This window comes from Clarias gariepinus, chromosome 7, assembly GCF_024256425.1.
Source record: "Clarias gariepinus isolate MV-2021 ecotype Netherlands chromosome 7, CGAR_prim_01v2, whole genome shotgun sequence".
Lineage (NCBI taxonomy): Eukaryota > Metazoa > Chordata > Actinopteri > Siluriformes > Clariidae > Clarias > Clarias gariepinus.
The window spans coordinates 4,656,447-4,681,367 of NC_071106.1; the positions used below are offsets into that span (position 1 = coordinate 4,656,447).

Sequence of the window (24,921 nt, forward strand, 5' to 3'; positions counted from 1 at the left end):
AAATCGCTAGGCTCAAAAATGTAACTTGGTGGAACTTTAAGGTGACTGTTACTGTTATATACGTACTTACAGTTACTTAAAATATCAAATTTGTTAAGCTAACTTGAAAAGTTTCTACATTCTACGAACTCATAAATATCAAAAAGGTCTAAATACTGATCAAGGTCTATTAATTTTATACTAATTGTAATTATTTAAGTTAAGAGTAATATGTTTAATTACTTTGAGCATTAGGGTTTACAGTGTGGGGGTTACAGCTATACATGGCTTGGAGCTATGCATGATTTTGCAAGGGGTCTAGGCAAACTGAACAGGATATGCAGAGACAAAGAAGGTGGTTTAAGGTAGAAATGTGAAATAATATCCCAAAAATGAATGCTGAAACAGCAAGTGAAACCATTCTAAAAGAAACCAGAATATGACAAACCAAACTAACATGAGATCTAAATGTTAACATGATGTTTGATATTTGATCTGAGTGTGTTGCTTCATTAGTGCTCACATGATTCCAGAAGGTTGTTTCATTATACTGTACGGACTTTTAGGGTTAGTGCGCTTGACTGTGTATGTTAAGTTATCTGGTAATTTGCTTATTAACTTCTGCTTTAAAATCGAAAAAATCTATTAACCAACTACAGGGGACACAGGGATCAACTTCCGAATCATTTTTAATTCCTGTGTTTGACAGCTTAGCAGGTTACACAACAATTGTTCAAAGGGGGTTCAACCAAAGTGGTCGATAACCTTAAATGAAAATTACAAAGAAAGAGGTACATCACTACTGATGATGAAATGCAAATGTGAACAAATACAACAACAAATTAGTTTAAATAAACTTAACACATACTATTTCATGAACTGTTTAAGCAAATGTGATACATGCCATCATGTTACATTTTTTTGTGAATACATGGAAACTGCACCTAAACAACAATTACAGTATAGCATCTCCCATATCGAGCACTATAGTAATATAGTAATATAGTAATTAAATATTAAATAACTCGGATCCAAGAGATAATCAGTCAGTCAGGAGCATTTCTAGGATTTTTTAGTTAGGCAGGGCTAATCTCCTATAGATGTTTAACACACATTTGGCTTGTTCAAAATCAGTAATCTAATGAGTCTTCCTGATCTCCCTCACTTACTCACACACACACACACACACACACACACACACACACACACACACACACTGTTTACTGTATTAATCCTTTTCTGTGTTTAAGTACAATCAGAAAAATGTAACCAGAAAACAGCATACACTGGGGCAAAAAGTATATATTCAGCCAGCAATTGTACAAGTTCTCCCAGTTAAAATGATGAGAGGGCTGTACTTTTCATAATAGGTATACCTCAACTACTGTATAAGAGACAAAATAAGAAAAAAGTCCAGAAAATCACATTGTAGGATTTTTAAAGAATTTATTGGTAAAATCCTTGTAGAATAAGATAAAATAAAAATAATTTGGTCACCTACAAAGAAGCAAGATTTCTGGCTCTCACAGACCTGTAACTTCTTCTTTAAGAGGCTCCTCTGTCCTCCATGCATTACCTGTATATATGGCATCTGTTTGAACTTGTTATCCGTATAAAGGACACCTGTCTACAACCTCAAGCTGTTACACTCAAAACTCTACTATGGCCAAGACCAAAGAGCTGTCAAACGACACCAGAAACAAAATTGTAGACCTGCACCAGGCTGGGAAGACTGAATCTGCAGTAGGTAAGCAGCTTGGTGTAAAGAAATCAACTGTGGGAGCAATTATTAGAAAACTAAAGACATACAAGACCACCGATAATCTCCCTCGATCTGGGGCTCCACGCAAGATCTCACCCTGTGGGGTCAAAAAGATTACAAGAACTGTGAGCAAAAATCCCAGAACCTCACGGGGGGACCTACGATAGTGAATGACCTGCAGAGAGCTGGGACCAAAGTAACAAACACACTGCGTCGCCAGGGACTCAAATCCTGCAGTGCCAGACGTGTCACACTGCTTAAGCTAGTACATCTCCAGGCCTGTCTGAAGTTTGCTAGAGAGCATTTGGATGATCCAGAAGAGGACTGGGAGAATGCTTCTGGATCATCCAAGAATGGTCAGATGAAACCAAAATAACTTTTTTTGGTAAAAACTCAACTTGTCGTGCTTGAAGGAGAAAGAATGCTGAGTTGCATCCAAAGAACACCATACCTACTGTGAAGCATGGGGGTGGAAACATCATGCTCTGGGGCTGTTTTTCTGCAAAGGGACCAGGACGACTGATCCGTGTAAAGGAAAGAATGAATGGAGCCATGTATCTTGAGAAATTTTAGTTAAAACCTCCTTCTATCACCAAGGGCATTGAAGATGAAACGTGACTGGGTCTTTCAGCATGACAATGATCCCAAACACACCACCAGGGCAACGAAGGAGTGGCTTCGTAAGAAGCATTTCAAGGTCCTGAAGTGGCCTAGCCAGTCTCCAGATCTCAACCCCATAGAAAATCTTTGGAGGGAGTTGAAAGTCCGTGTTGCCCAGCGACAGCCCCAAAACATCACTGCTCTAGAGGAGATCTGCATGGAGGAACGGGAACGACATACCAGCAACAGTGTGTGAAAACCTTGTAAAGACTTACAGACAACGTTTGACCTCTGTCACTGCCAGCAAAGTGTATATAACAAAGTATTGAGATGAACTTTTGTTATTGACTAAATGCTTATTTTTCACCATAATATGCAAATAAATTCTTTAAAAATCCTACAATGTGATTTTCTGTTTTTTTTCTTCTTTTTTTCTTCTTTTGTCTCTCATAGTTGAGGTATACCTAGGATAACAATTACAGCCCTCTCATCTTTTTAAGTGGGAGAACTTCTACAGTTGGTGGCTGACTAAATAAAGTTCATGGAGAATTTTTAGCGCAGGGTGGGGGGCGTGGCCTAGCGATGTCCATGCTCACAGTACTTTATGCACTGAACCTATACTGTTACCTCATAGTTACCTGGTGGTAGACACTGTGATGTGGTGATTTTCAGTCATAGACGGTGCTTGTACGTTCAGCCTGTATTTTGCTCCACTAGTGACTGTGAGGTGATGCACACTGTGATGTCATACACTGAACGTGTCACAGTCGTTCCTCGTCAAATAACTTTAGCTCCACCATCCCACTTATTTTAGCTTCACAGTGTATAAAGGCACTAATGAGATCTATAAGGCCATCAGGGAACTGATTCTAAACCCAGTGCACGTCAAATTAATTTATTGATATAAAGCAAAGTAAAAAAACAATAGATTGTCTTCAGAAGCACTTTGTGTTGCTGTGGATGGGCTCTCTTAATTTCCTCAAGGGGTGGAAAAATAAGTTTGTGTAATGACATGGAGGGGAAAATGACTCTCCAGGGTTAAACAGGCATCATTTTTAGCCACGTTCCAAAGAAATGTGAACCAATAAAGTAGCAAATCTAATTTTCCCTGTTTGCTCCCTCACCACCTCGTCTTCTCCATGAGCAACACTTAATGGATGGAGATGAAAAGAAAGAAAACAAGGCTCATGGCCTCGCATTTTAACTAAGACATACACAAGGCTCACTGTTGAAATGTCACCTTTAATCTGTGTTAGTGAAACATGACTAAAAAACGCCTCTGCAGCTCCTCGCGTGCGTTTTTTCCGAGGAAGGAAGCCTAGTTGTTTTCTGTTTGTCCTTACGAAAAATAAAATTAATGCGGCTTAAGCTACAAAATCGATATTGGCACCAGTAATGTATTTCAGTTAGCAGTAAAGTCAGCATTTAAAATTTTCTAGGAAAAAAATATCTAAACCTATGCTACAGGCAGTGCATAGAGATTTTTTATTTATTTGTGTTTTATAAACCTGTGTGTGCAGATTGGATGGTCCGCTCTGGTGACCCTTTAATCGCAGCAGCTCGAAAGACTAACAAATGATATACAGTAGATGACTGGTTCTATGTCGGTTGTAAGAACTCTTGTGTAATGTTCAAGAAACTAGTTAGTTCTTGTTTTCCCTTATATGATAAACAAACAGCTAAACATAGAACAAAGAATGTATATGTGACGAATAAAGGCTGAACTTCTACAGAGTTGATAAGACCAAAAAATGCTGATTTTCAAGATACAGGTGTGTGTGTGTGCGCGCGCGTGCTGGAATGCAAAGTAAAAATGATTTTGTCGTGAAGATATCCGAAAAGTGAAAGGTATGTACAGCTTGAGCTCTGAGTATTCTTATATTTAATACACAACACCACATAACACTATTAAAAAAATTACCTTATTTATTTCTTCTATATATTTTATAATACATACAGTTTTTACTTTCACTTTTGAGTATATTTGTCAGTTTACTTAACGTTTGTATCTGCATGAAGTGAACTAAATCTTAAAAGTATTTAAACAAAAATATCACAGACTACATCACGTTATGTTTCTGATATGTTCCTTAATGAGTCGGCGTTTTAGCTCGGAACAGAGATTAGCAGGATTGCGCTATTTATGTCGCAGATTGATGACGTTGCAGCGCGTGCACGCGTTCAAATAGTGATCATTTTATTGTCACTCCAGTGATAATTTATTGCTTAAACCTGTTGTTTATAGATTTGAAGAAAGTTTATTCGGGAAATATTAAGAGGGGAAGGAGGAGGAGGAGGAGGAGCGCTCCGTTAGAACGGAAACACACACACACACACACAAACACAAACGTAGACACACGCGCACAGAGGCAGCTGACTCAGTCACGTGACTCCTGCTTGATCAACATGGCTGCAGCAGAAGGGTAAGCCTGCTCTCCTGCTCTCTGTAACACTGCTTTTATTCTACTAATTTAAATTAATTATATTAAATCCCTGAACTTTTAAAATCTGTGCAAATGATCACAAGAGGACATTCATATGATAAACAGAATTGTTAGTTAATCTGTGCGTTTAGATGACAGTTTTCCTGTGTGTTTTGAAAGTTTTGTGTTCATGTTTATCTTGAAAAAATATAACTTTAATATATTAAAAGTAAAATATATATATTTTTTAAATGAATAGTTTGTCTCCCTCTATATGCATTTTAAAGTTCTGCCTCTTTATGTATTTTTGATATGAAGTTACCCAGTGTCTCAAAAATTGATGCACAAAAATGTAAACCTTTTTCTTAATTCTTTGCCTAAAATCAAAATACTATTTATTTATTTTTTTATTTTATTTTTTTAAACTACTTTAACGTGGCTTAGTGGTTAGCACTGTCGCCTTGCACCTCCCGGGTCCGGGTTCGAGTTTGCATGTTCTTCCCTTGCTTGGTGGGTTTCCTCCAGGTACTCCGGTTTTCTCCTACAGACCAAAGACATGCTAATTGGCTAATCGGCCTTCCCAAATTGCCCGTAGTGTGTAAATGAGTGTGTAGGTGTTTTATGTGCCCTATGATGGATTGGCTCCCCATTCAGGCTGTACCCATACTCGTTCCCTAAGTCTCCTGGGACAGGCTCCAGCCCGGATAAAATGGGGGGTTTGTGTCAGGAAGGGCGTCTGGTTTATAACCTGTGCCAAGTTGTTTTTCGGGACAGATGGTCCGCTGTAGCGACCCCTCGATCGTAGCGGGTGAAAAAAAACTGGGAACAAACTTGCTTGCTTCATTTGTTTTCCTCACTCCTTGCTCTTTGCCTGATCAAAGTTCTTTCAGTGATTTAATCTTTAGCCTGGGCTTCATCATGATACGGACATTTATGAACCTTGAAGCAACACACACGCACTGATAAGTCCACAGTTTACGCTCTAAAAGCTATAACAGGTACGATAACGCCTGCAATAAAACATCAGCACTTTCACAATCTTGCATGTTGAGCTCTGATTTGGCTCATGACTGAGTTTAATCAATGGGTTAAATCACTAAAAACTCTGTATTTACAGCTTTACAGAGGGACATAATGTCTGTAATAAACCTCTCATTATTATAGTATAAAACTTAAACTAGTGGTCTAGGGGAAGCGGGTGACAGACCTGATAAAACCAGATCTGTTTCTGAGGATTGTTTCTCCTGTACGTGACCAGGAACACACATGGACACACACAAGCACATGAGCTGCGAGCTTACACACTTACTTTTTTGTGAGCTTCTTCCCTTTTTCTCATGTGAATGTTTGTCTTTTTTCCCCCTTTACCACAAAAGTACAGTAGTGAAGCAAGAGCATATTAATGTTTTTATTGAGTTGTTTGTCTCTCGGTTTGGTTACTCAGCATCTTTTATAATATTACTGCATCAGGTTTTTTATCAGATACGTGCAAACGTGCACACTGAAGATTCTAAAAGGAAAACTGACAGTTAAAGGAATAGTTTTGCAAAAAAGACTGTACCGAAAGTAATGCAAATGTGCCTTTTTTTTGACGGATATGCCTCTAGGGTGGGGAGTACCCCTCGCCCGATGCGGATTGTGAATTAGGAGTTAATCTATGTTGAATATTTCCCCAAAATGCCACAACCTAATGTGTTTTATTCCTTACAGAAATTTGCAAATGATTATGTAAAAGATTTACAAACCATCTCATGCTCACTCGTTATTTTTCCAGTCGGCTAAAACATGGTATTGGTGCTAAAAATATGTCTCACTCAGGTGAAAAAGTGAATGCTCAGATAGGATCTTAAGTTTTTTATATACTCCACACTTCTCATCTTTCGATCCACATCTCTACGTTTTTAGAGTACGCATACACGTTTACATTTTTATCAGCTAAAAAAAGAAAACCCCAAATGCAATTTTATGCCCTTTTATGTCCGTAGTGTCCGTTACTTTTTTTTTTTTATTTAATGGTCTTAACTGTCATACAGATGACTCTCGGTCAATTTAGATTTCACATGAAAAGATATAAACTTGAAAAAGTGTATCATTTAAAAATGCTAAATTGTTAAGCTATTGCAAAATGAACTTGACATGGTCCTCATATAAGAAGAACCCCTGCCCTGAATTGTTGCTCAGCTCTGCTATTTTCCTGGGGGGCGTGGCTTAACATAGACACGGAGACGGTGCATTTGGATAAGGAGTGAAATAAAGGGAATTATAATTAATACATTATCTGAGTAAAACTTCAGCTTGAGCATTAACTTACAGACTTTGGGGACCTCTGAGTCCTGTGTTTACTTGTTAAAGAACTAGTGACATATGGGTCCTTTAAATGTAATAACACAGTAAGTAGGTAACATATAATTTATGCAGTAATTCTGTGTGTGTGTGTGTGTTGCAGAAAGGGAGTGTACTGGTTGGGGAAGGACACTCTCAGGGTGTCGGCCGCGCTGTTCAAAGAGAACCGTCGTCGTCTTTGTGCAGCTCTGAAGGCCAAAGATGGTCTGCAGCCCAAATCCGTGGTTCTGCTGCAGGGAGGAGAGCAGAAACAGAGATACTGCACCGACACGGACGTGCTCTTCAGACAGGTAACTTTGATAGGGTAGGTTGTAGAGAGGGGGGGTGGTAGCCACATTTCCTTTTCTCCGGCCACCTCAACCAACTCTGACCGAGGCATCCCAAAGTCTTCCCCGTAGCCTCCTCACAGCTGGACATGCCAAGAACACCATTTTAAGGATGCTCTCTACCAAATGCTTGAACCACCTCACCTGACCCATTTCCACAGCGGTTCTACACCGAGTCCCTCACGGATGACCGAGTTTCTCATCCTGTCTCTAAGGGAGAATTCAGCTACCCGCCTGAGAAAACCCATTTCAGCCGCTTGTATTCGCAATCTTGTCCTTTTCCGTCATGACACAACCCTCATGCCCATAGGTGAAGGTTGGAACCAAAATCGCCCGCTAGTTTGAGAGCTTTTTCTTTTGGCTCAACACTCTTCCTGTCACAATGGTGTGGTAAATCTAATGCAATACCGTCCCCACTGCTCAGATTCTCCGGCCAACCTCGCACTCCAGTGCCCCCCTCACTCATGACCAGTTTTAGCTATTTTGTGCATTATTGAAAGCAATACTTTAGGGAAAAAAAAAGAATTGGTGTCTTGTTACCAATTCTAAAACTTAGAAATAATGTTTATGAATACTCATAGACTTACACCAACTCATTCCACTTTAGTTTTATTTACTCTTTACTGTATGATGCACGGTCACCTAAAGTTGTGAAATAAAATTTTTAGTTATGTTTAGACATGTAGACACTAAAATAACGAGGGGAAAATGCCTGCTGCTTTTTGTCCTTTTTCTATTTCTGCATTGGATGGGTCTTAAACAAGTTGGTTGAATTTCCTCCCGATGTGACCTCATAAACGTTCAAGAAGATCCCCCTTTCACGACAAGTTCCACAGCTCTGCTGTTCTTTGGAAGGTGTGGTCTAAAGTTTTGAGTCAGAGAAATGACATCATAGTGTGATGGCTGTGAGTTTCACTATGAGCTTTCTAGCACAGCAAAAACACTGGCACCAACCTGTTCTCTGCATTATTGAATTTTAATTATTTTGTATTTGTGTTTGTGGGTGAAAGAGATATTTGAGCACTTAGTATTGTTTGGCCTTGATCTGTGTGTTTCTGCATCAGGATATAAAAGAACACACACACACACACACACACACACACACACTCAAGGACCAATCATCACACCAGTGCACTTACAGTAGAAAACACACTCCATTTTATTTGCATAATTGCTCATAAATCATTAACAGTGTGAGAGAGATCTGCGACGGTGTGTTTTCTTTATCGGAGATCAGGACGGCTGATGTCGGCTCATATTTCTGATTAAGACCGCCATAAACAGGATGGATATCATATCCTGTGCGAATGTGCCGACATTTTTGGGTTATCAAATCAGGACCTTGAGGTTCATCTGGGGTCAGTCTGCGTGTGACTGTTGGATCACGCTGGACAAGCTGTGATAACAACCAGAAAAAAAAAATACTGAATGTAAGCTGAACTGGCTACACACATCTCTGTTACTTCCTTCTGATACTGCATTTTTTATTCTGTACAATCAAAAGTCCCGGTTTGACTTGAACACATCTTTAATACAAGCAGCTGACTGGAAGGATAAGATAAATTGCATGATTATTTTTTTTCCTTGCATTTTCGCTTGGCTTCAGTCAGTTGAAAGCCAAGCGGGTCAAGTTTACCTTTTATTTATTTATTTATTTATTTTGCATTTTGTGCAAGATTTGGTGAAGACGTAGCACCGCGGGTCCCAAGAATGTCAGCAAGGACGGTAGCAAGAAGAAAAGGGAGCCACTTTCAGTTTGGTTTTTAATGTCTATTTATTTTAAATTTACTTCATTTAAATCTATTCTAAATGTTTAAATTGTTTTTTTTTTCCAAAAAAATATAATTATAGTGTTGGAAATTGGTAATATTGGTAATATTTTTGGGTGGCTGGAACGAATTATCTGCATTTACATTATTTTCTATGGGACAATGCGTTTTACTATACAAAACTTAGTTTAAGAACTCGCCTCCGGAACGGATTAAATTCCTGTGCCGAGGTACCGCTGTATTAGCTATAATTTTCTATTTCTTTTTTTTTTTTTATTCGGTGGATTTGTTTTAAAATAAAATGCCAAATGAAACAGAAGTAGTTTTTTTTTCCCCCAGAGGCCTGCTAATCATACCGTACCGTACTCATTACTCATCTCTTTTGATCTCATGATTAAGAGCTGCTTTAAACTTTGCTTCTGATCAGCAGCAGAAGAAACGTAACAGGGTTTATGTTAGAGTAAGAACTTGGAGCTGAGAGGTGTTTTATATTTTATTTACTGAATGAACATCTGTGTAACGTAACACATCGGTTTAGTAATAAGGTGTGAAAGTGCTGTGAGTGACTGTTGTTTTTGTCTCGTCATTCAGGAGTCGTTCTTCCACTGGGCGTTCGGCGTGACCGAGGCTGACTGCTATGGCGCCATCGACGTCGACTCAGGCAGGTCCATCCTCTTCGTGCCTAAACTTCCTGAAAGCTACGCCACCTGGATGGGAAAGTGAGTAACGCATTCTCTCTGAAACCTTGATTCTACCTGCATCGTTGTTTTCTCCATCTCTGAAGTTCAGACTTGAACAGGAGAACTAGTTATGTTGGAAGCCCCTAGACCTGAGAGTACACTGCCTGTTTCATTGCGTTGTGTGTGTGTGTGTGTGTGTTTCGGCAGGATCCACCCTCCTCAGCACTTTAAGGAGAAGTACACAGTGGATGAAGTGCAATTCACCTCCGATGTGAGTGAGAAGGTTCCTTCTGCTCTGTTCTTGTTCTATAAGTTTGCCAGTGGACTAACAAGCTGTTGCTATAGAAACCATTACACACAATTAATATAAACCTGCGCTTCAGTCAGCGCTGCTGTTACAGGAAACCCATCAAGACCTGACGACCAATCAGAACGCAGGATTCAGCAGAGCTCTGGTGGAGCTGGAAAGAAACTTCATGATCTTTATGACGTGAAGGTGAAGCGTTAGCACGAAATCTAAAACCTAACCCGCGGTGTCAGACAGAGGAGCGTGCAGCGGGGCGTCTGAGCGTGATCACGCTGCGTGACCTCCGTCTGAGTGAGAGACAGGGGCGTGACCTCGGGTGCTGAGAGCGCAGAGCTGAATCTTAATGAGGAGTCGCTGTTAGGATCGCACTGACAGGAAGTCACAACTCGGACACTTCCTCAGGGGGAGCGTTCAGCATGTCACTGCATGAGCTGTAAACAAACACACACTTATGCATACACACACGCCATTCCTCCTTACACACATACACACGCACACTGTGAATCTAAACTGGGTCTGTTTACAGCCTTGTCTCTGCCCCAGCATGATTTATTTAATTTGGACTCTTCAGACTGAACATTAGTATTAATCTTGATTTTCTGTAATATGCGGCAAAAATTTACCAATTTGAGATACACAAGTGGGTGTTTTTTTTGGAGAACTGCTCACTGGTGTGATTTTTTTTAAATTTTATTTTATTTTGCTAATCTGCTTAGATTTCAAAAGCCGTGTTTAAACAGAGCCCGAAGCTCCATTTTCCATTTTACTGATAAAAACTTTCTCTGAAACTTTTAACTCATGCAGAAGTACAGTAATGAGCTGAACAGATAAGACTTAGGAACAAAGTTGAAATAAATGGTATTGTTATACGTCACATGCAGAGAAGTTTCACTGTTCAGTCCTTCTCTTCACATTTTATTAAATGGCCATTTCTATAGTAACAGCAAAAAAAAACGTCCTCTGACTCCGAGATGATGTGTGGACTTTCAGAACATTTCATGAATGATGTTTACCTGATTTTGTCCTCAGATCGCTGACATCCTGAACAACATGAAACCATCTGTCATCCTCACGCTGGTAAATTTGTATTTTTTTTAAAAATTATTTTAATTTAATTTTTTCTATTTTTTGAAAAAAGACCTTTAAATAATTGTTGTGATGTTACATATAACACATAGAGAAACATTAATTGTTAAATAATACATGATGACGTTAAGCCCTCAGACATGCTCTAAAAGCAAAAATGTAATCCTACAACTAACAAAGCAGCTTTAATATAAAAAACTTCTTTTTGTTACTGTTTTTGTAAACAATATTCCTTTCAAAAACCTGTTTAGCTTTCTATGCAGCTATTTACTCAAGAATAATTCTGTACTTACATAACCTGACAAAAATAATTTTTTCAATATAAATTACATTTGAATTTGAACTCTCTCTTTTTATAAAAAAAATAATTTAAATAACATTTAAATTATTGCAGTAAATCAATGCAATATATCTGCGTGCTTCTACTGTATAGCAACCACTCGCAGCATTCTGACGAGTTGTGCTGCCTTGTCAAAATATGCTACTCTAGCTCAAAATCGATAGTGTTACCTGGAAGTTAAGAAGTTGCAGAGAAATTAAGAATGTTACGGTTCTATGCAGCTAACTTGCATGGTACATGCTAATATTTACATATTTAAAAGTCAAAATGTTAGCAGGAAAATACGATTTTTATGTTGAAATGTATTAGCTAGCATGTTTCAACAGCTTTTAAACACGTTTCTGTAGGTAGGATGTTCCGACAGAATGTCACAGAATGAGCAAGAAGCAATTTCTGATTTATTCCTGATCTATCTGACCTTAGATTAGATTCTAAGTAATGGTTCAGCGGTTAAACACAGTTATACCACAGTACTTCTAAGTTCTAGATTCTGGTTAGGCAGAAGATGCTGATTAGTTTTCTATAAGAGCAGAGTTCTTCTCAAATTTGATGGTTCACAGCTATGCTACCAGGTTTTACTAAAAAAAAAGGTTTTTCAGGTCTCAACCATATTTTAGTAGTTTCAAAAATCGCCTAGTTAAATCCAGATGATGACATATTTTATTTGTTTTTAAAATTTGTGAAAGGTGTATCCAGTGTCAGAGATAAATCTATAACACTTCCTTCATAGGGAGTGTAAAGTTACAGCTTTCCCTCTGACACTGGAGAATCTTTCCATAAATCTTAAACATCTTACTACAGGATGCTTCCTCAATAAAGTACACACATGCACTGCTTACCAAAAAAAATTAAATCACCACCTGGATTTACCTAAGCAAAACTGACCACTTCTCTTTCTTACATTCAAGAAAGAGAAGTGGTCAGGTCTGTGTGACAACAATAAAGGCATTTTTTTATTGGAACGAAGTTTTTATAAGGTATATGGAATTAAAGGAGTAAACAACTTGATGCTGTGCTGTTATGGTAAAATAATCAGTGTTAGAGTGGTAACAGTAACTTCTTCTGTACGAGCATGGTTTAGAGCGTCCTAGCCATGTTTTCTAGATATCCAGCTTTAAACATGTTCTCCTGAGCTGACTCTCTCTCTCTTTCACACACACACACACTCACACACTAAGCTCTGCTAGAAGAAGCTTCGTTCTCCGTTCAGAAGATCGATGTCCACCTCCACAGAATGGATGTGACCTACAAATCGCCGTCTGCCTCAAGGCCAAACATTTCCGACGCTTTTTAACATGAATAGCTCCAATTTAGCACTAAACCTCATTCTGTAGCATCAACATCACCGTCTCGGCTCAGACGTCTCCGGTGCGCTCGGAACGAATGAGAGAACGCTCTATTCCTCCTTCTGATCAGACAGATTGTATTCAATTGAAGGGTTTAGAGCGGCAATAATGGGTTTGGATAATGAGGCACTTGAACGTAGCCTTGAGAGTCTCTCATTTGTGCTCCGTCTCTCTCTCTCTCCTTCAGCGAGGCCTAAACACCGACAGCGGCAGTATTTGCCGTGAAGCATCCTTTGAAGGAATCAGCCGGTGAGTTTGTAACGTACACTTGTGCTGCAGTGAAACAAAAAAAAAAATTTTTTTTTTACATAAAAGATTACGCTTTTCGGTAGCACCAGGATGTTTTCTTGGAATAACAAGACTGCGATTCTGTGACGAGCTGTATGTTAACATAGAGTACAGTAACAAATAAAAGAAAAAGAGTTTAAAAAGTACTCCGAAAGGCTTTTGTGAGACTGATGTATATAGTCATCTGATAAAGATTCTATTTCATGGCTTATCTCCACACAGAGACGCTTTAAAGACCCCCGGCGAGTCTTTTCTTTGATGTAAGACGATTCAGAGGATGAAATGGTCGTTACCTCTTTAAATTAAATTGCAGTTCAGTAAATCAGTAGATGTATGAGACCGATCCAGATTAGAACGTTCCTCAGGATTAAAGACGAGTCGCTCGGCTCTCGCTGGAGTTTCATGAAGAGACGCTGAAGTTCTTACATCCCAGATCCTGATAACTCGTTTTTAATGTGATCGTTATTATCATTGTACTCTAATTGACCTGAATTCATTATCACATAGTTTATCACAAACTTTTTAATAAAGCCTTAATGCGTTATACACAAACACACTGTTGATGATTTTTTTTCTTGTATGTTTTACACTAATATTTTTAATTTTTAATGTAATATTTGAGATGTACAGTATATAACGATCATGATGCACATGGTTAATTTGATGATATGCCTAATTCCTACTTTTCCTTTATCACACCTTTCCTCATCCATCTTTCCTGAATTCCCTCCTTCTAATTCCTCCTTTATTCCACCATCACCTTCCCTTCTTACCTACATCTCTCCTTCCCTTTTCATTCTTTTCCCTTCTTCTCTTATTATCTTGATCCCCTCTTCCTGACATACCTTTTCTTCTGCTTTTCTCTATCCATCTTTCCTGACATCCTGCTTTTCCTTCATCCTATAAATCTCTTCTTCCATCTTTCCCTTCACCTCTTCTTCCTTACATTCCTATATCCCACCTTTATGTCCCTCCTTATTCCCGAATCCCTTCTTCCCAACATACCTCTTCCCCCTTTCCCTCCCTCTTCCTTCCCTATATCTTATCACACATGTCTTTTTAACCACTATTTCCTTCATCCATCCTTCTCTCCATTCCTTCCTCCCTGCATACCTCTCTCCCTCCCTCTACTTTTCCATCTCCATCTCTCTATTTCCTCTCCATCTCTTCTTTTCTATACCCCTTTATCCCTCCATCCATCATTCCTGACCTCCCTCCTTTTAACTTTTCCTCCATCCCATCATCTCCACCCTTCTTTCTTACATCCCTCCTTTTCTTTTTACCTCCTTTATTCCACCCTGTCTTCACTTAATTTCTCTTTTCTCACACCTTTTCTTCCCTAAATCTCTACTTTTCTTCTTGCCATGTTAGCTTTTTTCCTTCTATCCTTCTTTTATCCCTCCCTTCTTTTGTATATCCATTTGTTCCTCTTTCCCTACGTTCCTGCTTCCTATTCCCTTTGTTGTTTACATCACAGCTTTCAGTCATTCATTTTTACTGACATCCTTCCTTTCCATTTTTTCTTTATTTTTCTGTTTCTCCTTGATGTCTTAGATAGACTATTTAATTATTTTTTTTCCTCTTTTAGCTTCCAAGTGAACAACTCGCTCCTGCACCCTGTTATCGTGGAATGGTAAGATGTTTTCTGTATCTCCTTTATCTCCAAAAACCGTAACCGCTCCTAAGGAAATAAATCTTACAGTGAATTGTGAAATGTACCAGTGTTGTCTCTGTCTAAATTGCGAGAGGAATCCCGGACTCCATTTTGTCTCGGAGCTGTTTTTAATTTTTTTGGACTGTGAATTCTGCTTTATTGAGGATTTTCCAAAATTTGGATTATTCACAGTCAGGACAGCTGTACAGGACTGACATTTTTTTATCATCATGTAGACAGCACCCCCGCACCCCCTCCAAGCACATACACGTACGATATACCAGACATTTTATATATTCCCTTACATTACAAAAAAATATTGGTATTTGGTGCACTGTAGTGTCTATTTTTGGAACAATAATCGTGAGCTACTTTTTAAATTTGTTTACATCTACGAATGTTCATAGAACAGAGGTCCGTTCGTATCTGCGGAATCTACGATAACTCGAATGTTTGTAAGTCGGGGATTACCTGTATTACTCATCTACAGTGAACTCTGATAAACACTGCACGCTCTAAATCATTCTGTTTGTACACAATCACAAATTGACATAAAGAATCGCCCTCAAACCACAATACTGTATATTCCTGTGAACGTGTGAATCTGAGAAATTTTAGACCTCCAATAAAATCAATATGTCCAGTGTATTGTGACGCAGGATATCGTGATATTGATATTGTATGGTCATCTCGCCCAGCCGACAGTATTGAGTCGACATTATGCTGAGTACCAACACATAGCCTGCACCTTTTGATGGACAGAGGAAAAGTAGATCATAAAAGATACATTGGCTGACTGTGCTGCGAGGCCATTCAGTTCTTAATTACTATTAATAGTGTTTTATCAGTGTGATTTTATTTTATTTTTTGCTGTGAGCCAGTGCATTGTGGGAAAATTGGGCTGAATTAAGGTCATATGAATGGTCATATGGTCATATTTCAGTGAAATGTATAAAGAATCGGTTGTGACTTAATGTCAGTACACATTAAACAACTTGTGTTAAATCTCCTGTCTCTCTTTGTCTCTTCTCTCTTTATGTCTCTCTCTGTCCCTTTGCAGTCGTCTGACTAAGACCGATATGGAGTTGGAGGTTCTGCGCTACACTAACCGCATTTCCAGTGATGCTCACAAAGAGGTAAGTGTGTGTATGTGTGTGACTAAGCGTCACCTCACACTCAGCAGTGTTTTACATTACGCCTGGTTCTCGTGGAGAGTTGTTGCACACTGACCATCAGTCAAACACAGGCCTTCAGACATCACCTCCACCTTCACCTTCTGCTCAGATCAAGGCTTCATGTCCTCCTCTGTGTTTCCTCTGGAGTGGAGGAGAGAAGAGGAGAGAAGAGCTGAGACACATCAGTCAGAGATTTAGACCTTTCTGAACATAAAATGAAGCATAAACAAAGAAAATGCTTACATGGATATATAATATATCTTTCTGTAATAGTTCTTGCAAGAACAGTATTGTCAAGTGCATTTGCAAAATCCGTCAAGCACCATAATGAAACTGGCTCTCATGAAGGCCGTCCCAGGAGGGCGAGACCAAAACCTACCTCTGTATACCTACCCGGTGTACTGTATATGCTCTCTTACAGTTTCTGTCCCTTTGTTTATTCTCTTTTCCCTCTTTCTCTCTTACTGTATAAAACTTTCTATTTCTTTCTTTCTCCCACTGAGGCATTCTCCAGACTTTCCTCACTCTCTACTTTATTGTCACATACCACTCTCTTGTTCTCTCACTTCTTCACCTCTTTCTCTTCCTCCTTCTCTCACACACGATCACAACTTTAGCTTTTTAACCTTCAGTTATTTCCTATTTAGAATAGTTTTTTTAAAATCTTATCCTGATACACAACCTCTTGGTCAGTGTGTGTGTGTAGCGATATTATGAAGAAGAATCCAGTTTGGGAGGAAGTTTCAGAGATTGCTGGTGTCTCAGGTGTGTGTGCTAAAACAGTTAGCTTGTGCTTTCTTACTTGGTTAACATGGTTAAGTTTTAGTTTTAACTGTATGGTCTATAGCTAATCATGATGCACAGGCCACAAACATGCACACACACGACACACACACACACGCGCACACACCAGGGTCAAACTCCCTGTTACTCGACACATGTTCTGACCTTCTCACCAAACTACCGAACAATGAGCTCTTGTTAAACATGTAGAGAGACGTTACAAAGAAAATGATAAAAGAACTAATATCACACACACACACACACACACTTTCCTCCTCACACTGCACGGCTGCACTTATCTCATCAGCCGAGTGTGCAATTTATAAAATAGTCTACAATTTAAAGGCCGGTTGTTTGACATTTCCAAACCGATTCTGCGCCCGCGGATGGAAATTACGACGGTGTCTATTAGCCTTTAGCTGCGAGCCGAGTCACACAGAGAGAATAGAGGGCGTTTAACGCGTGTGTGTGCTACCAGAGACTCAGTCATGAGTTTCATTGCATGCACACACATACACACACACTTTTTTGGATGGGTTCGTTCGTTCTCTTGTTTACTTATTTACCTATTTATTGTCTTTCTTTTCTACAGATAATGAAGCACATCAAGCCCGGCCAAAAAGAATACGAAATGGAAAGGTGTGTGTGTGTGTGTACGCATGTGTACAGAGCTTTAAGCATTATTTATATTTATTTCCATTATGTCTATCACATCAGAACAAACAAAAACAAGCATTGATTATGTAAGAATGTTGATTGACAGCATGCCAGGGCTGTCGATATTCACCTTTACATTAACTTCATATACAGTAATTGTCGATAAAAGCCATGGACACTTATGGAACGCTTGTAATTATACCTCAGTATACCAGAGTAACATCTGATAGAAAGAAGATAAAATGATTAATATCTGTGTCATTCTCAAAACTTTTTAACCACGGCTGTACATTTAGAATATGTTTCCTAGAAATACCTCGGTGTGCTCTGTTGAACTAATTGTTTGTGTTTCAGTCTGTTTCAGCACTACTGCTACTCTCATGGAGGGATGCGTCACACCTCATACACCTGCATCTGTGGAAGGTAACGGCTCTTCACACACACACAACACTGTTAGCAATAACTGAGGTTTCAGTAGCCTGCCTTCGATAAACACTACGGGTTCTTACACCTCGATAACTTTGTACAAATAAAATCATTTTTTTTCTTTCATTGAAAGAGAAAGTCTCACTCTATCTCTCTATCTCTTTTTTTCTTTCTTTCTTTAATTTACATTGAGCACTCCTTAATTAGTTTTTCTTAACTGGTGGAAATCCTTCACTTTCTATCAAACACCAGGCTGCTGCTGGTCTGATACAGACAGGACTCGACACGTCACTGTGACCTGACGTCAGAAACAGAAACCATGACCTGCTCCTTCAGACTCCAAACATGCTGAGGGGGAGAAATACAGAGAGAAATACAGAGGGATGGACACTGACGGAGATAAAGACTGAGGGAGGGATGCATAGGGAGAGAGAGAATGAATAAGAGAGAGAGACACACACACACAAAGATACAGAGAGTATTACAGAGACAGATATATAGACGTACAGTGATAGACCAATACGTAAAGAGTGGAATTAATAGAAGATTTGCAATAGGAAATTAAAGAGACCCAGAGAGAAAGAGACAGAAACACAAATAGATATAGAGAGAGATGTGAAGATGCAGAGAAGCTGTGAACATCTAACGTGTCCCAGCTGTGCCGTTAGGTTTGCGGTAAAAGAGGCCGATAATTTTGATGAAAAAGTGACGGGAATGTGGGCGGAGCTCTTCCACACATCAGCCTGTATATATTAGTGTAAGATGTACCCGAGCTGAGACTTGAGCATCTTCGTTTTCATTCCGTACACGGGGACAGGGTTTATCTTTAACTGTGTATGTGTGATTTGTTTGTTTGTTTCTCCACAGCGGCACAAACTCGTCCATTCTGCACTACGGTCACGCTGGAGCTCCTAATGACAAAACCATCCAGGATGGAGACATGTGGTGAGTGCAGATACTCTCACATTGGACAGTTCCTCTTTAGTACAAAGTAGTGATTAAATCCACACGACGCGGAAGCTGTAAGTTACAGTGCAGTGTAATAAAACGGGCTGATTATTGTTAGAGCTAAAAAATATGAACAGTTGTTTAGTGAAATATAAAGTCTACACTAAGGTAATAAGCTGTGTTTTATTGGGCCATCATCAATTAATGATTTTTAATATTTAGAAATACAAAAAATGTATTAGCAGTTACAGTAGGAGCCATGTCAAACAGCCGCTGGACCATGGCGGGTCCCATCGCGAACCGTGACAAGTGATTTCCCACGATGACGCAGTTAACGATGCCCCGCCCCATAAACGACCCCATGCGCTTTCCAATAAGATGGTTGCAATACTGTATAATCCCACCAGGTGGAGCATTGACTGCTTCAGCTAACTGCAGTGTCCAGGCAGTCGTATATATGTTGGCTATATTGTATGTTCATGTAGAGGCATTGTCAACATAGTTTCATAAATAGATGAAAAAATAATAAAATGATTAATAAAGCAGATTTTTTTTTAAATCACTCAATACACAAACCATGATGCTTATGCTATTTAAAATAAATAAATTAATAAATTAATAAAATTAGTTATTGAATTTTTTTTCGAGACATCCTTAATAATCCTTAAAGACACGGTAACATCTGTAATTTATCTAAACTGATCGTTGTAGATACGGAATACAAATGCAGGCTATGTATTTTACATTATGGTGTATTTTATCTAGTTCCGTTTAATATACTGGTATGGAGTTGTCTTAAAAAGTTGTGTTAAAATCAAGTGTTCGCAACTCAGTGCAGCTAAATGTGTGTTAACGTGTTCTTGAGAACAAAGCGCCATCTAGTGGTGGCACCAGGTAAATAAATAAATAGGGCGTGTTTACTGTGAAATCTTGACACGCCTTTCTGGCAGGAGATTAAGGGGGAATCACGCCATCCGAAGGGCAGCCACACACCATTTACAGGGCCTCAGCTATTAGAGGTGTCTCCTACTGTAGGTGTACAGCTGAAAGGTTATAATAATAGATTTTATTTCAATTTGTACCCTTAATCATGGGTGGCATGGTGGTGTAGTGGTCGCCTTGCACCTCCAGGGTCTGGGTTCGATTCCCAGCCAGACTCGATTCCCGTCTCTGTGTGCATGGAGTTTGCATGTTCTGCCCGTGCTTGCTGGGTTTCCTCCGGGTACACCGGTTTCCTCCCACAGTCCAAAGACATGCAGGTTAGGCAAACTGACGTTCCCAAATTGCCCGTATTGTGTAAATGAGTGTGTGTGTGTGCCCTGCGATGGGCGTCCAGGGTGTACCCCACCTCATGCTCTAAGCGTTCTGGGATTGGCTCCAGGCCCCCGCGACCCTGAATACAGGATAAAGCGGTGTAGATTATGAGATGATTAAGATGATTTTTTTTCCTATATTAGAACATGATTGGCTCTTATATTTTATGATGCAGTTGTTAAATATTGAACTTGGATATTTTAATAAGATTCTGAGATCCTTCTGTTTTTTTTTTCCGGTTTTTATATTTTAAATTCTCCATCGCTCTCTAAAGCCTGACCTTGTGTTTTTCTCTCTCTCTCTCTCTCGCTCTCTCTCTCTCTCTCTCTCTCTCAGTCTGTTCGATATGGGTGGAGAGTATTACTGCTACTCCTCCGACATCACCTGCTCCTTCCCGGCCAACGGCAAGTTCACTCCTGACCAGAAAGCCATTTACGAAGCCGTGCTCAAGTCCTCCCGCGCCGTCATGGCTGCCATCAAACCAGGTGCGTGTGCCATGCTTTTTATCATAAGGAAACGTAAATGCAGACTGGATGATCTAATAGCATGATCTACAGTAAACAGTTTAATCATTTGTCTCAAACTCGTTTTGGATAGCAGGTCACATTATGCATCATTACCAATAAATTTAGTGACCAGTAACATCATCAGCTTTTGTAATGATTTCATTTATCTGCACCGCTCTGGAGGATTATTTTTTTTTAACTGAAGTATTACTTCATATCTTTGTCCATTTCGCACCTTCGTTTATTTTTGCTTGTTCGTGCGCTGATATTTCATAGTAGTGCACAGATCATCATACACAGATGAACGAAAGTGCACAAACACAAATGCATACACGCACAGAACTATGCAAAATACATTTGCCTTTAAAAAAAATATTTCACTACATAAACATAGACTGATAACTTGTTAAATTTTTTAAACAGTGGTCTTTTTTTAAGTGGTTAAATTCTCAGTTCGTTAATAAAGAATTACGTTTTATTATTACATAGGTTTCAGGAGCTCGTTGCTCTATTTTGCCCCCTTGTGGAATAACTGGAGTCTTTCTTTGTGCTGCAGGTGCGAAGTGGACTGAAATGCACCGTCTGGCTGACCGGGTTCACCTGGAGGAGCTGGTTAAGATCGGGATCCTGCGTGGGAATGTGGAGGACATGCTGAAGGTCCACCTGGGTTCAGTGTTCATGCCACATGGACTGGGCCATCTGCTGGGCATCGACGTGCACGACGTCGGAGGATATCCAGAGGTCAGGGATGGGCAGTGAGAGAGCGATTTAGATATCTGAGTACATTTCTGTACAGTTAAATAACTGTACGTTTGTGTTTATTTTGCTCAGGGAGTGGAGCGCGTCGACGAGCCGGGACTCAAGAGTCTGCGCATGGGGCGTGTGGTGCAGGAGCGCATGGTGCTCACCGTCGAGCCCGGCATCTACTTCATCCAGCACCTGCTGGATCAGGCGCTGGCTTCACCGCAACAGTGCGGCTTTATCAACGCAGACGTGCTCGCTCGCTTCCGAAACTTCGGAGGGGTGAGTAACCTGTCAAACAATCGTCTGTTACTATAGAAACAAGATAATGACAACATTAATGTAAACATATGAAATCTGGCTGCACTCCGTCAACCAATCATAATGTCCGTATTCGCTGGCAGGTGCGTATCGAGGACAACATCGCGGTGACGGCGAGCGGTATGGAGCTTCTCACCTGCGTCCCGCGCACCGTGGAAGAGATCGAGGCCTTCATGGCAGACAAAAGCGAGAAATCCTTCAGTTGCCTGAAAGAATAAAGCATCATCACGATTATATGAAAAAATGCTCACAATACGGATCATCTCCTTAGCTTAATGATCTCCTCATTTATTGATGAAGTTTGCTTCTATAACAGATGTGCATGTCAGTGTCTCAGATCATACGCTCTCTGATTTAGTTGCTTTTTATTCAAAATTTGTAATATAAATTTCACCTGAATTTTGACCTGAACAGCATATTCTGTATAATGTGATTATTTTTTTTAAATATATTTTTGAAAAACGGTTCTCTGATGAAAAAGGAAAAATTACGACACCAGCTTATATCATGAAAATGTACATGTACATCCTTAAAACTAACAACTTGTTATTAATCCTTATGTCTTACTGTATCAGACGCTCAGTTATTGTCCTGATGCACATGTAAACTCAGTTATTGCATGAATAAATTTCTCCAGCATCTTCAGAGGGTTCTGTCATATTGTTGATTATGTAAAATTTTAAATGATGTGAGATAAAAACTCGGTCTTTCAACAGTCTTAACTGTCATTAAGATGAAACTTGGTCAGTTTACATTTCACATGCAAAGACATAAACCTGAAAAAGTGTATTATTCTATAATACAAAATTGTTAAGATTGTTAATATATTGCAACATGAATACGGACCCTACAGATTTTTTTTTTTTTTTTAGCTTTTACTAAAAACCAATGTAAGCAAAAATTTTTACAGATTATATGCTTCCAGAAGTTTTAGTATCAATACTCATAAATACTGTAAGTATAAATAATTTTTATTTAAAATGACTATTGTTTGAAGCAAGACAGTGTAGCGTAAATTTTTGGGGCACGTATAAAATCATCTCCCTAAAACAGATAAAGTTAACAACTTGATATTTTTAGGAAAGCAAGATTGGTCACAGGTGGGACGGTGGTGTAGTGGTTAGCACTGTCGCCTTGTACCTCCAGGGACCAGGTCCGATTTCCTGCCAGGCTCGATTCCTTTCTGTGTGCATGGAGGTTGCATGTTCTCCCTGTGCTTGGTGGGTTTTCTTCATGTTCTCCGGTTTCCTTCCAGTCCAAAGACATGTAGGTTAGGCTAATTGGTGTCCTTAAGTTCCCCATAGTGTGTGTATGTGTGTGTGCCCTGTGATGGATTGGCACCCTGTCCAGGGTGTACCCCACCTTGTGCCCTAAGCCCTCTGAGATAGGCTCCAAACCCCCCGCAACCCTGAATACAGGATAAAGCGGTATAGACAATGAGTGAGTGAGTTAGATTGGTCACTTCCATGTCGTATAAACTTTAGAAGTAGGTTCCCTTGGCACACACATTTTCTTTATTATACACTCTAAAAAACGCTGGGTTGCCTCTGTTGAGTCATTTTTCTGGGTTATTTACAGAGAGTAGGGTAGTTTTTGTGTAACCCAGCTGCTGGGTTAAAGTTTGCTTGGCTCCTCCCCCAAAGTTTACCGGTGGATTCAGCGGCTGTCAGTCAGAGCTTCGTGTCTCTCTTCAGCTCCCACACCGCTGATGACGGTTCATTTAAGGCAAGGCAAGGCAAGGCAAGTTTATTTGTATAGCACATTTCATACACAATGGTAATTCAAAGTGCTTTACATAGAAGAAGAAAAAAAAAAAAGGATAATATAAAAGATAATAGCAATAAGACATTTTAACAAAAACTTTTAAATTTCATTTAAAATAAAAATAAATGCAGTTTGCAACAAAACTTTAAACTAATTAAAATTTAATTAAAATAAAAATAAAAGACTAAGTAAAACTAATAAAAACATAATTTCAAATAAAAATAAAACAGTTCAAGAAATTAGATAAACATAAGATAGTACAGTCAGTTCGGACGTAGCACAGTGCTCATTGAATAAATGCACAGCTGAACAGATGAGTTTTTTAAGGGAAAATGACGTTAAATACAAGGTCTGTATACACATGTTCACTCACCTAAGTCACATATGACTGAAATATTATTACTATATATAACATTTATTACTGTTACCGTGTTAAGGTTACACTTAAACTTTCAGGCTGGTCTGAGGTAAGATAATTTAGCTGACAATAGCTGCTATAGTTAGCCAAAGAACCCCACCTGTGTGTGAAAGAAACGGATAAGATGTCTGAGCTTTTTATCTTTCTCTGTAGAATGTTTGCAGGGTGACGAAACTGTAACTGTAGTATTAGCATGACGCTAGCATTTAGTTAGGTTGCTAGCGTTAGCAACCACATTAACATTAGAACTTTATTAATCTCACTGTTTGAGACAATAAAATGCTGGGGTGTTACAAAACACTGACCCTCTCACAAATATACACACCTGCTAACCCTCCCGTTTTTCACTAGCTAGTAATTTACTATATATATATAAACTTTATCCCAAAAGCCATGCTTATTTTGCTTATTTAATTTTTGGTAGTAGCTGTCTCCATGTTTTTGTTTTCTGGTTACCTATACCCTAGCTTTGTCATTTTTTTATTTAGTATAAATCCTATTACACATTAAATTGATAGTCTTATTCAGTTTAATCTGTGTTATTCAACAAATTTTTAACTTTCTTTCATTTCTTTCTAAGGTTGGCACCAACATGGTGGAATACCTCCACAGGCTGAAGTGTCAAGGCCATACCCTACTGTACATCCTGACGTTGGGAGATGATGACCAGCGCTGCTCTCAGGCATTATCGTCATTCTGGTGGGACAGGCTCTGGAGCAATGCACACTACTTGGGGCGGTTGATGTGTGCTTCAAGGCATTTTATATTTTTGACATTAACTATCCAAAGTAGTGTGCTCCTGTATAGGACTTTTTGTAATGTTGCTATGAAATAGCGAAGCCTACTTGAAAAGTCATAGACAGTGTTTGTATGTTAAAACGGGACCAGGGCTGAATAGTTTTGTTCTGCAGAAAAGATATCTAATGTCACAAAGAGATCCTGCTCTGTAGAGGCTGCCTCAGCCT

The 24,921-nt window shown here is 39.2% G+C and overlaps 1 protein-coding gene across 1 annotated transcript; it reads left to right on the forward strand.

The window, feature by feature from the left end:
- The first annotated feature begins 4,624 nt into the window (after nt 1-4,624).
- Nucleotides 4,625-22,419, forward strand: pepd (peptidase D). Its single transcript, XM_053499778.1, has 15 exons — nt 4,625-4,764; nt 7,211-7,397; nt 9,794-9,921; nt 10,090-10,153; nt 11,219-11,266; nt 13,149-13,210; nt 14,838-14,882; nt 15,964-16,039; nt 17,454-17,500; nt 17,873-17,941; nt 18,812-18,889; nt 20,543-20,691; nt 21,269-21,453; nt 21,544-21,735; nt 21,858-22,419. The coding sequence occupies exons 1-15, from the start codon at nt 4,748-4,750 to the stop codon at nt 21,990-21,992; spliced, it is 1,482 nt and encodes a 493-aa protein (XP_053355753.1). The 5' UTR covers nt 4,625-4,747; the 3' UTR covers nt 21,993-22,419.
- Nucleotides 22,420-24,921: the final 2,502 nt, after the last annotated feature.

Coding starts and splice junctions, on each gene's coding strand:
- pepd (XM_053499778.1), top strand. Junction 7,398..9,793: donor CGGACGTGCTCTTCAGACAG/GTAACTTTGATA, acceptor CTCGTCATTCAG/GAGTCGTTCTTCCACTGGGC. Junction 18,890..20,542: donor ATCCAGGATGGAGACATGTG/GTGAGTGCAGAT, acceptor TCTCTCTCTCAG/TCTGTTCGATATGGGTGGAG.